The 14,409-nt window shown below is 33.6% G+C and overlaps 1 protein-coding gene across 1 annotated transcript; it reads right to left on the bottom strand.

Moving 5' to 3' along the window:
- Positions 1-8,101: 8,101 nt before the first annotated feature.
- On the bottom strand, positions 8,102-12,442 carry LOC149143538 (uncharacterized). The gene is made up of 3 exons (XM_089451865.1): positions 9,829-12,442; positions 9,352-9,708; positions 8,102-9,143 (listed from the first exon to the last, which is right to left on the bottom strand). The coding sequence occupies exons 1-3, from the start codon at positions 12,392-12,394 to the stop codon at positions 8,770-8,772; spliced, it is 3,297 nt and encodes a 1,098-aa protein (XP_089307991.1). The 5' UTR covers positions 12,395-12,442; the 3' UTR covers positions 8,102-8,769.
- Positions 12,443-14,409: the final 1,967 nt, after the last annotated feature.

The following is a 14,409-nucleotide window of genomic DNA, read 5'->3' as shown; positions in this document are numbered from 1 at the left end:
AGCTCAGTGTGTCCACCATTTTGCTAAAATGTCAGATTTTGTGGGCGTTGGACGAGTTAGCTTTTTTTTTTATCTCTCCATCAACTAAAATTTTTAAAATAAAATGCATAACCCGAAAAACAACCAAAAACCACAGTTTATGCTTCCTTCTCCACACGATCTTATTAATGGAGCTCATGACAAGGTCTCGAAACCCTGATTCGAGCTCTTATAATTTTGTTCTGATTTAATAGATGGGAAAACTTTAATCTATAACTGAGTGCTTATGTAAAATTAGGTGATAAAAGATAATGCAGTGCCCATCAGAGTGTAATAAAGAGTTGTTATCCCTTCGATCGAACTATCCGGTTGTTCAAGAAATAAGGGCGTTAGTTCGAATGAAGAATAAAATTGGTACTCCACTTGTAATATAACAACTAGTAGATTATATGTATTTCTTTGGATTAGATGCTAATTAATTTCTCAATAATTTCAATCATCGAGGAGGTGATGGTTTTGATGGAGAATAAAGAACTGTACATAGTAATCCATTGTTAATAATAACAATTATGTCAAAATTGTTGAAACCCACAGCATATCACTCAAATTTTCACATCGATTATCATAGTCTATGCTAATTCCACCCTTAAGGAGGCAGTTACCTGTAATATCAAAAGAAAATGATAACAAATGAATACAAATATCAATCATGATCACTGTAAATTTATGAATGAAACCTAGTTGATTGATACCTAACTAAAAATTAAGACCAGTCATTCGATACCTCTTCAGTTTTGAAAATGATCAGTGGTTCGTTAGCCTTGGGTATATGTACCAATTAATGAAAATAAATGGGTATAAGAGAAATCAATAATATACCCAACTTTAATGTAACAATGTAACTTATTAACATTAATGTTACATTTTTAGATTAACGTAATGTAAATACATTTTATTTATGGTTGATCATGGTTAAACTCAGTCAACTATGATAACTATTGTCAATCATGTTTAACTGAGGTTATCCATGGTCTACCTTAACCAATATGGTCGACCCTCTTCAACTGTGGTCAACCCCATCAACCCACTTCAACCATTGGTGTAACCATTTTTGTAACATTAATGTAACACTAGCATTGACATTAACGTAACATCAACAATGGTCAACCATGGTCAACGTTAATATAACAATACTATGGTTGATCATGGTCAACCATGGTCATGACACAACCACATTAGCAAATGCGTTTTATATAAACCAAACAACGTCATATTAAATGACGTTGATATAATGGGTCAACAATGTTCACCATAATAGATCACAATACAACATAGACAACCATGTTTAAAAATTTACATCGGAATATGACAAATCAATATCAACATTGCAATGTATCAAACAAAAGACAATATCACAATCTAATACACAAAATTTGGCATCACAATGTGATGAAAAAATTGACATCACATGTGTTGAGAAAAAACATCATGTCACATTGTGATGAACAAAAATCAACGTTGCAATATGATGAATAAAAAAATCAATGTCACAATACAAGAAACAAAAAATATAGGTCACAATGTCACGAACAAATAACAATCTTACAACACGATGACATAGTAAGCCTTTATGGTCAATGTTTAAATACTCAACCATGGACAAATTTAGTAAATCATAGTTAATGATATTTAACTATAGTCAACTATGGTTGACCATATTCAACCTTGATCAACGATAGTCAACCATACTCAACCTTAATCAATGTTTAAAATTATTTAAAAATATTAATATTAATAAGGTTCAATAAGGTTTTATTAATACACTATTACATTTAATAGGTTTCATAATAAGATTTACATTGCAGGTGTTGAAAAAAAATTGACATTGCATGTGTTGAGCCAAAATATCATGTTGCATTGTGATGAAAAAACTCAACGTCGTAAAATGCTGAATAAAAAAATCACCATCACAATATAATAAACAAACAATATATTTCACAATGTCGCAAACAAATAACAATGTTACATTGTGATTCCATAGTCAACCTTTGTAGTTAACCTTTATGGTCAATGTTTAAATAGTCAAGCATAGTTAAATTTAGTCAATGATAGTTGACCATAGTCAACCTTGGTCGTCAATATCACTTAGTCATAATCAATATTTAAAATTGTTTGATAATATTAATAAGGTTTTATTAATATGATACTATATTTAATAAGTTTCATAATAAGATTTACATTGCATGTTTTGAGCGAAAAAATCATGTCACATTGTGATGAACAAAACTCAATGTAGTAATATAACAAATAAAGGAATCAATGTAGCAATATGACAAAAACATAATCTATGTTGCAAGTGACAAACAAAAATCAACATAACAATACGATGAATTGAAATCAACATCACAATGTAACAAATAGAAAAATGATGCCGCGCTGTAATGAACAAATAACAATGTGACAACATAGTCAACCTTTGTCATTAACTTTTATAATAAATGTTTAAATATCAATCATGATCAAACTTAGTCAACCATAGTCAAGGATATTCAACTTTGTGTACCTATAGTCATCCTCATTCAACCTAGTCAATCATATTCGACTATAGTTAACCATGGTTGACCAGAATAAATCATAGTCAACCTTACTTGGTCATAAATAAGCTTTAAAATTGTTTAATAATATTAATATTAATAAGGTTAAATTTTTTTTATTAATAACATTAACGCTAAGGTTTATTAACAGGGTCTTATTAATATGATATTATGTTTAATAAGTTTCATAATAAGATTTAATTTTCAAAATGATTAATAAAAATATTAATATTATTAATATTTAAATTTAATAAGGTTTATGGCATGTTTAATATTTAAGTGTTTTTAATATTTAATTTTTAATATAACTCTCAAAATGTGACTACACTCAACAATGGTTAAATCAACTCTACTATGGTTAACCATGGTCTCCATGGTAATCCATGGTTAACATAGTCTAACAAGGTTAAACATTGCCAAGATGGTCAAACATTGGTACTTATTGTCACCCATACACCAGCTTAGTTAGTCATTGTCAACCATTGGCAACCTTGGTCAACCATGATCAACCATGTCATATCTGGTCAACCATAGTCAACCTAGAACAACCATTCTCTAGCCACTCCTAATGGCCAATCATGTTTAGACATGGTTAGAATGGTCAAACATGATCAACCAAAGTCTCTACCGATGAACACGGTCAACAATTGTCAACATGTCTATCATAGAAAAGTATGGTAAACCATGGAAAAATCATAAGAAAGTATGGTGAAACATGGTCACCATAATCAACCATGGCCACCATGATCATTGATGGACATCCATGATCAACTACTTTATTAAGCATATTCAACATGGTCAACTATATTCCTCTATTGATAAACATTGCCAACCATGGTCAACTATGTTAACCCATAGTCAACCATACTCGACTAGAGTAATCCATGTTCTTATAAGCTTATCTATAATTGAACAAGCTAATGATGGTCTAACATAGACAAGAAGTTCAATTGTAGTAAACTAGATCAACAATGGTCAACCATGGTTAATATGATCATTAATGGTTAACCATAATTGATCATTGTCAATGCTAGTCACCAATGACCTACCATGATCACCTATGATCAATCCTCATCAACTCTTGGTCAACCATGGTCAGTCCTCATCAACCTTGTCAACCATGGTTAGTCATCGTTAACCATGATTGCTCCCCTTCAGCTATTGCCAAACATGGTCATCCATAGTCAACAAGGGTCAACTTTAAACAACCTTGCTCAACCATGTGTTGACCATAGTCAACCAAATTCAATCACAATCAACCTTAGTTAGCAATAGTCAACCATCATACACCATAGATAACTTGGAAAACCCTCGTCAACTGAGGTCAAATATGCTCTAGCGATTTTAATGAATATGGTTGACCATGGTCTACTATGGTCAACTATAGTCAACCATTTTTTGTAAATGTGGTTAAACATGGTTAATAATGGTCAACCATTTTTGTAACTTTAATGTGGTCTACCATGGTTGAAAATGGTTTACAGTGGTCGACATTAATGTGATAATGTAATAGCTAACAACATTAATTTTACATTGCTAGATTAATGTAATGTAAATACATTATGACATTTATGGTTGACCATGGTCAAAATCAATCAACCATGTTCATCCACCATGAACATTCTTCATCCTTGATCAACCTTATCACCCATGGTAAACCAAGGTCAACCATAATCTTCCCCTTAACCCGTGTAATCAAAGGTCAACCATGGTGACTAGGGTCAGCCATATCGATCATTGTCAATCATGGTAAATTGAGGTCAACCATGGTAATACTTGTTATTTATGCTCTATTGAGGTCAACCGTGGTAATCACTTTCAACCACTTTTAACTGAGGTCAACCATGGTCGATGCTCTTTAACCATGATCAACTTCATCAATTACAGTCAATCCCATCATCCTAGTTAAATAATTAATTTAACTATTTTTATAACTTAAGTATTGGGGGTTTCCGCAGTGCATTATATTAGGTATCTTTTTTTGGGATTCAATTGCTTTAAGTAAGTCATTCATTTATGACTATTTCCATGAGAGGTAGTCGTAACTGACTAATTTCTCATGATTTTTGAATAGTCCACTTAGCACTCATTGCATCGGGGGTGATGCTCACAGGGGTGAAGAAGTGGGATTGAAACTAGTGAATTAAATCACATAGCGTAAAGGGATTGAAACTAGTGAAATAAATCACATAGCGTAAATCATCACTTCCAGGGCTTGCACTCAGTAACCATGATTTCCCTGGAGGTCACCCATCCCAGATCGCCTATGGCTCAAGCACGCTTAAGTGGACTTGATTGTGGGGAAAACTCCACAATCGAATTCAAAATATGAAATTCACTGCTTTATTTCAAAATGTGATGTCAGATTGAGATAATTTGATATCTCTATAAACTTATTTTTCCGCCCAAAACTTTTTAATTAAAAAAAAAATATTATAACAAAATTTTTTGTCAAATCCAAGATTTTTTTTAGTTGAAACCTTTTTTTTCCAGAAGTTTTTCATAAAAAAAAAATTATGATAACAGAGAATTTTGGCAAATCGTTGAAACCTATTTTTTCGCCCAAAAGTTCTTCAGGGAAAACACTAAACTATTATGCAGAGAATTTTGGCAAATCCAAGATTCTTGCTGACTTTTCACTGAACCATTAAAATTCTCAAATTTTTCTACGGATGAAAAAGGAGATTACAAATCAAATAGTTTTAGTATTTTAAAAAACCAAAGATTTAAAAACCATAGATCAGAGAAACAAGCAAAGGTTAAACGATATTCTATTGTAAAGATATCTGAGTTATTTAATTTGTGAGGAAGATGTTTATGTAGCAAAGTCATGCCCTTTACATAAATGGAATCTAATCCACGTAAATGAATCATGGCGGTTGTTCATGAGTGAGCGCGAAAAATGTGGGATTTGCTTTCATAAGAATTATTGATTGGAATGCATGAAAGAGACAACGTACAAAATTATTCCACAGAAAAGAGAATTATTCTTATTGATTGGAATGCATGAAAGAGACAACGTACAAAATTATTCCACAGAAAAGAGAATTATTTTGGTATTTATCTGTAGAAGATTAAATAGATTTAGATTGGAATGCATGAAAGAGACAGCGTACAAAATTATTCCACAGAAAAGAGAATTATTTTGGTATTTATCTGTATAAGATTAAATAGATTTAGAAAGATGAAAGATTTTATTTTTTTATATGTAATTTTATATATGAATAAATATTATTTAAATATTTTATTAGTTATTTTTTTAAATTTTTTATTTTAATTTACATAAATAAATTTCAATTTTGATGAAATATTACAAGGTATATATATATATATATATATATTAAAGAATAAGTCATTACTCATTGCTTTTCACTAACGCGTTTGTATAGTTTTTGGAATTTGCATATCTATACCAAAAGCAAAATATCCAGTTAGCTTGTGGTTCTGTGTTTCTCACATTAAAAACAAACAACAAACGATTTCAACGAACCATCAAACTGATGTTGACTAAACGCTAACAAATGGGTCCAGAGTACACTTGACTAGACTTGACCGAGTGCAGAAGGACTAAAAGTGCTTTGTGACTGGAGAGCATTAAAATTAAATATAATCATAACATAAGACATTGTGGGAGTTTAAAATTTATAACACATTGTGGAAGTTTATAATTTCTAAAAGATTATGAAGAGAGATCATATATAGTAATAATTTAAAGTGATTGCAGTAAAGATGAACCAAATTCAAACCATGGCGGCATACTTTTTTGTTATATCCAATGGAGGATAACATCCGTGAGGAGCAGTATTAATAATGGAGAAGTGGTTGTAATTACATTATAGCCATTCTCTCTAGAAAGCAGTAAAATAATCATTTTTGTTATTAGAAATTTCGATCTTGTGATCTGGAATTAAAGATTTGGTGTTGCAATATTCTTGTCTTTCTCACTCATGGAATTTTTAATATTAATTTCTTTAAATATTTAAAGTTAGATGTTTATGATTATCAAATATGTTTATTTTTTATATATAATTATTTTTTTAACAATATAAAATTAAAATAATAATTCCGCTGTGATTTTGGTCGAAAAATTTCTTCAATAAAATAATAATTATCAAATAACAAATAATATTAATTTTTATGTTTATTTTTCAAATTTACTTGATACAAAATTAAAATAATAATTATCAAATAACAGATAATATTAATTTTTATATTTTGGGTAGGCAGTATTCTTAAATCTGTTTATGCTTGGCTAAGAGTTCAACATGTTAACGATCCAATATCTAGAGGCGTCTGGTAGGAGTGAAACCCTACATCTCACAAGAGTGAAAGCTTGTCTTTACGGACTAGTGGTTTTGTGGTTTTCCTTGAATAAAGCTGATGAATCTGCTTGCATTTGCCATAGCAACAAGAAATAGTAGTTGTCCTCATTCCTAATTTAACAAATGAATTATGATAAATTTTCCCACCATAAAAAAACACTTTAATTTTTATATTTATTACTATTAAACATATTTATTTTTTCACATTTATTTATTTTTCATAGTTACTTGATTTTACATTTTATAAAATCAATGATAAATATGAAATAAAAAATAACCTCAAAAACATCCTTCATACATAACTAACTAGCAAAAGAATTATGAACTATAATTCAAAATAGAGTTGTCACTATTCAATATCGTAGTCAATATGCACTGTGGTCAGAGGCACATAACTAACTAGCAAAAGAATTATGAACTATAATTCAAAACAGAGTTGTCTCATTCAGAAACACAAAAATTAAGGTACACAAATCATAGGAGCTACTGCTATTCTTTTAATCACACAAATTTGATTTTTACAATAATCCTGGTGAGAGGTATATTTTTCAAGGGGTATTTAAACCTTTTTCGACTAAAGACTGGCTCAAAATAACTGCACATACACACTTATTCTAAATTCAACTTTTCCCAAAATATAACTTAACTGAAACTCAGTTTACTTAACTCAATTAACTGATTCTCCAAACTTTAAAAACTCTTACATGCTAAAATAATTACAATTTCAAACACTTCCAACTTTCAACCTAACATTCTCGATTTCCCATGACTTACATTCATTTGTGTTAACAGTGTACTTTGCCATCATTCTCTTCGACAAGCCTCATCATGCCCATAAGTTTCTCCAGTTATGCATTTTTATAATACCATTAGGTTCTCTTAGTGCCTATCGAAGTCCATGGGTCACAAATTAAGTGGCTGTGCTAATATATTTATGCATAACACCATGGCCTTAATATATGTGGCTGTGAAGTCTTTTTATAAAGTTAATCATGCGCATGAAATAGATAACTAGTGGACATAGATAGATTTAAGATAGACAGGCGGCTCTTTGTCTTTTTTTTCGTAGTGGACAGAGTAACATTTTATCCAATCCACACACTGCAATTTTAAGAAGATCTATCTTGCCTCACAAAAACCCATTCACAGTTTCAAGCAATAATATCTTACTTCATAAAAACCCATTTACAATTTTAAGCTATAATATCACTATTAGACTTAAAAGATACCCATTCACAATTTTAAGCAATGATATCCCTAGTAAAGTTAAAAGATATCTTGCGAGAGTATTGCAACTGCTAGAGGTGAAGTCTCCAGTCGGAATGGAAATATCAAAATCTTGATAATAAACTCCAGCTTCCCTAACAAATAAATATGACTAGGCAGCTTAGATACAAGTTTTTATTCTCAAAAGCCAAGCCAACCAATATCTTGAAAGTATCAACAAGTTCCAAGAATGTGGTCCAGTAGTTATGTATGGACGTTTCATCCCCTCATGTCTTGTATCTAAAAATTATTACAAATCTAATTTCTTTTGGAAGAAAAAAAAATTATAATTTCAGATAAGACTATGTAGGTAGGAAAACTACTCTAATGTGGTCCAGTAGTAAGTATGGACGTTTCATCCTAATTCTAGATAATTCTGGATAAGACTATGATAAGACTATGTAGGTTGGAAAACTATTATAAACCTGATTTCTTTGGAACCAAAAAAAATTAATTCTGATCTAATTCTGGGTATGGCTATGTAAGTTGGAAAACTACTCTAAACCTGATTTCTTTGGAAGAATTTCTTTGGAAGAAAAAAAAAAACTTTGGAGGAAAAGTAAAAGATAAAAAACCTACAGTTGTTGTGTCAAGCTCTCATGACATCTTCACATGGACTGTAACATCTCTAGCACTTGTCTCATGGATGGCCGCCGATTTGGTAAGCTGCTTGTACACATTAACCCAACTCGCAACATACACAGCATTTGCTCTCTACAACGACTACTGCCATCTTCACCTACACCTTCCTCTTGTAGAATTCGCCAGTCCAATATTCCCTGTTCCTCCTCTTGCTGCAGAACCACTCCCCACTCCTCCCGCTCTCTGCTCATTATTTGGTTGCGGATCCATCCCACGATGTCAAGACTTATTCCATATTCCATTTCGCCTGTCGCTCTCTTTCCAGTTACAAGCTCCAGAATGACCACCCCAAAGCTGTAGACATCACTCTTTTGGTTCACCTTCATTCCCATGCAGTACTCTGCACATCAATACCAATACCAATACTTATATTGTTATAAACCTGATCACTTTGCAAGAAAAAAAATAAAAAAATCTAATCTTAGATAAGACTATGTAGGTTGGAAAACTAATCTAGACCTGATTTCTTTGGAAAAAAAAACTTTGTAGGAAAAGTAAAAGATAAAAAAATTACAGTTGTTGTGTCAAGCTCTCATGACATCTTCATATGGACTGCAACATCTCTAGCACTTGTCTCATGGATGGCCGCCGATTTGGTAAGTTGCTTGTACACATTAACCCAACTCGCAACATACACAGCATTTGCTCTCTACAACGACTACTACCATCTTCAGCTTGTAGAATTCGGCAGTCCAATATCCCCTCCTGCTCCTCTTGCTGCAGAACCACTCCCCACTCCTCCCGCTCTCTGCTCATTATTTTGTTGTGGATCCATCTCACGATGTCAAGACTTATTCCATATTCCATTTCGCCTGTCGCTCTCTTTCCAGTTACAAGCTCCAAAATCACCACCCCAAAGCTGTAGACATCACTCTTTTCGTTCACCTTCATTCCCATGCAGTACTCTGCACATCAATACCAATACCAATACTTATATTGTTGGATCAATCAATATTACTTATATTACTTGAATTGCATCTAGGAAAAAAAAACTTGGTTTTTCGGAATAGCACAACATACTTTACCTGGAGCAATGTAACCATGAGAACCGGTGAAACCAGAAATTGTCAAACCATCCCCTCCAGAATTTAACCTATGATGATGAGGTAATATTCTCTTGGCTACACCAAAATCGGCAATCTTGGCTCCAAACTCCGAGTCCAGCAATATATTACTCGATTTCACATCTCTATGCAATATTGGAGGACTACAATCGTTATGCAAATAGAACAGCCCACGAGCTACACCAACTACAATCTTTTGTCGCACTGGCCACTCCAATAGTGTGCCCATGGATTCTGATCCTCCATGAAGGCACTCGAACAGACTTCCATTTTGTATGTACTCAAATACCAATAACTTGAAATCCGATTCTGCATTTGTGATACAACACAGGAGCTTTATGATATTGGCATGTCTGATCAAACCCAGGGTCTCAACCTCTGCTTCAAATTCCTTTTTGTTTTTCATAATCTTCTTCACGGCCACCTCCTGCCCGTTCTGCAGAGTGACCTTGTACACTTTTCCAGACCCTCCAGACCCAATCACATTCTCCTCCGTCAACTGCTGGAGGATGTATCCCTCGCTCAGTTCCACGCCATAGTGAAAATATGTCGCTTCCCATCCCAACGTTGAGCTGGTTGGCTTTCCCACAAACAAAGTTCTCACTCTACTATTGGTAATAAAACACAAAAACAATATAATTGCCATGGCTATCATCAGAATTGAGACTAAAATTATAGGCAAATAATGATGTAAATCTCTCTTCTTTGAAGAACATAATCTTGACCTATACTGGAAAGCCAGATCACCACATAGGTCTGGATTGCCAAGAAAGCTATCTTTATAGGCCAAACCCTTGAAAATGCTTGGAATTGAGCCTGACAAGTGGTTGCCAGATACATTGAATGTGCCTAACCTCAGTTGCCCCAATTCAGGAGGAATTCCCCCCACAAGTAGATTGTTTGACAGGTCTAGACTCTCTAAATTTGACACAGAGCCTAACCATGCTGGGATTTCCCCCTTTAACCGGTTGTTGGCAAGATTGAGTATAGTAAGCTGTCCCAACGAGATATTCCCTTTTGGAATTTCCCCAGACAGCAAATTGTGATCAAGCTGGATGCAGTTGACTGAACGCAAGCGTAAAAGCTCGTCAGGAAGAACCCCCCACAGTCCATTATTGCTTGCACTAAAGTTATCGAGATTCCTCAGCTGCCCGATATTTGGAGGAATGATTCCACTGAACCGATTGTTGGACATCTCTAACCGTTTCAGCTCCTTTGCTCCACCAATCTCTGCGGGAATGTGGCCTTCAAGCATATTTGTATAAATCTTAAATTCTACAAGTATTTGAGAGCTCCATAACGCCAAAGGAACCTCACCACTTAGCTGATTTTGATAGAGATGTGCGTATTGCAGACTGTTGCAAGAGTCTAAGGATTCCAAACTCCCATTGAAATTGTTTGAAAATATAACCAACGCATAAAGACTTCTTCCCTTGCATAGATTTCTAGGCAGCGGACCACTGAGATTATTTTCTGAAACATCAAGAAGCCCAAGAAGAGAATGTGTACCCAAATCCGGTGGCAACAACCCAGTAAGCTTATTACCTGTAAGATCCAAGGTTGTCAAATTAGCAAGCATTCCTAGCTGTGGAGGGACAGACCCCGTGAGGCTGTTCTCCCACAAAGCGAGGTTACCCAAATGACTCAGATTTGCAATTGTTTCAGGAATCCTTCCATTCAGCTGATTACTTGAAAAGTCCAAAAGACGCATGCTGCTCAGCTGGCCAATATTGTCCGGTATTTGTCCAGACAGCCGGTTTTGCCATAGTTCGAGTTGTGTCATCTTGCTCAACCTCATCAAACTGGCAGGGATATTACCCCACAAATGATTCTCAGAAAGATCCAAGCTCTCCAGCTCCGTTAAATTACCCAACGAAGAAGGAATTTTCCCTTCCAGACTGCAGTTTTGCAGCCATAGCTGCAGCAGGTGCGTCAAATTGCCAAGAAAAGCAGGAATTGATCCAGACAAGTGATTACTATTGAGAGACAGTTTCTCCAATTTGGGTAACATGCCGAAGCCTTGAGGAATATCTCCAGAGAAATTGTTATCGTCCAAGTACAAATTGCGCAACTCACCTAATTCATGGATGTGATGCGGCAACTTTCCGCCGAACAGGTTGGATGACAAATCCAACGTCTTCAGATGCTTGCAAGCCAACAATCCATCGGGGAATGGACCTTCGAAGTGGTTGGATGGTAGTCTCAAATCCGTCAGATTTTGAAGGGCGCATATAGCAGAAGTCAAGCGTCCCGTAATGGAAGTGTGGGAGAGATTAACTTTTGTAACGACATTGAATGGAATATTACAAGATACTCCAATCCAACCACACGGAGTTTCATCAGAGGAATTCCAGTTGCTCAAAACATTATGTTTGTCACTCCAATCCCTCTCTTTTATACGAAGGAGTATTTTTCCTTCGTCAGAGATGGCATTGCAGTGCAGCACAAGTAGGCAGAGAGTGAACCAGAGGTGGAGAGCTCTCAGCAATTTGGGTGGGAAGGACAGGAAGAAGCCTGAGGGAGCCATGGTTGCTGGGTATTTGGGTGAGGTTTGGCTTCTTATGCCAGTGCTAGATTCTGCCGTCCATTACACGATTAAAGGAAGAAAGGTCCACCTCTACTTATTTGTGCGTATTTAACCTATCTTCTCCGTATCCTTGCAATTTTATCGGATGTCTCCGTAGTGACTCACCTCGTTCATTTAACTTTGTTACCATGAAAAGCAGACAACTGAACTGGAGTCAACTCAGTGTATGTGTATGTGTGGCTATGCGATAATACTGATTTAATCGCCATCCGGGGGTAGGAATTTCAAATCTCAATCACCCATAAAATCTGAAGGTTTACACCACTTTAGGTCCCGTTCTAATCATATTAATAAAAGAGGTTTACTTAAAAAATTTGACTGGGGCAAATCACCCCGTGACGGGCGTGAAATTCCATCCTGATTCGCCATGGAAACAATGAATCTTGAGTGCTCCTGACTTAGCTTCTATGGAGTCGTAAAGTTATTGAATAACATTGACTAAAAAATATTTCCACACAGACCATCCTAAAGTTGAAAAGTTTTTATAAAGAGGATGGGTAGAAGGAAATAAAATTATAAGGTACATGGAGCATTAAAGTTATTTATTCATTTATGTAACATTGCAATAGGTTCATCAAATCTTATTTTTAAAGAAATGATAAACGAAAATATAATTAAAATATGTTAGTTATAAAGTTAGTTATTAATATAACAAGTTAATCAAATTGTATAAACTTCCTAATTTCTTAAAAAGTAAATGGTTGAAATTAAAAAGATTATATGCTTTAGATATTTCAGATTTAAAATCATTAAAAATATATATTTTTAAACTATTTTGTTTGGTTAATTTTATTAAAATGAATTATTATAACAAAATAATTCAATGTTTTATTCCTAATTTATAAGTCTTATGGTTTTGTATATTATAATTGATTAATAAATTTACATATTTTTATAAATTTAATAATTTAATTTAATTTTATAAATAAATAAAAAAATTGTACACTATCTAATTCGATTATAATTTTAAATTACAATTAAATTATTAATATTATTATTATTATAATAAAAATATTAAAACTATAAATTTAAATTTAAATTTAAATTTAAATTATATTTTTAATTTTTTTAATTTTCATTATTATTCAAAGAGTTATTTTATAGGTGGTTTCATTTATCCGGTAAAAAATTAGATGTTGTTGATCACCTACTAGTATATTAGTTTGACCAGAATTCATGAACTTTTAAAAGTTTAAGCATAACTAGAGTATTTATATCAATACTATAATATCAAAAATGAAAAGTAAACATTTAGTCGCAAGTGTTGGAAGATGTCACTAGAGATGGATCTTTAGCACTCAAACCTAGACAATCATGAGAAGCAGGTCCACATTTAAAATGGAGCTCAATGTGAGCCAACCTCGCATCGATCTTTGATTTCGCTACGCCTGCTTTAGCCTCGGTCGGTCTTCATAATTAATGTTTTATCTCTTCAAATATATGTGATGGTAAATACAAGACATTTTCTTCATTTCAACTTCAAAAAAGAGGGAAATTTGAATTTCTAAATTTGAATATTTGGCTCCAAGAATATCAAGTCGGCCCTCCAAGTGTTCAAGTTGGACCAAATTATAGAGGCAACCATTTGACCTCCTAGAAGACTATATAAAGGCTTTGACCTCCTCCTTAAAACCAATTTCAAATCTCTCATTCTCATTTGTTCAGATGTGAAGCATTAGGCCAAGATTCATTTATGGATAGACCAAGTTTATAGGCATACCTAATTATCTAAGGGAGACCAAGTTCATGGCAGAACATTTTTTTTTAAGCAGACCACATATTTGAGGAAGGTTGAAATTTTGTGTGGTAGAGTTGACTGAAATTTCTAAGGCTACTTATTTATGTTTGACAACGTTTGACCTAGTTTTGGTTATGGTCAAGTATGACCTTGTTTTGATTGAAGGAGAGAAGATTGCATATCTTGTTGAACTAAATAATTTCTCTAAGAATGGGTT

This window comes from Pinus tabuliformis, chromosome X (assembly GCF_031772625.1).
Source record: "Pinus tabuliformis cultivar Carrire ecotype Pingquan chromosome X, CPIR1, whole genome shotgun sequence".
Classification (NCBI taxonomy): domain Eukaryota; kingdom Viridiplantae; phylum Streptophyta; class Pinopsida; order Pinales; family Pinaceae; genus Pinus; species Pinus tabuliformis.
The sequence above is the reverse complement of the archived record's forward strand: the minus strand, read 5'-3'. Positions and strand labels throughout refer to the sequence as shown.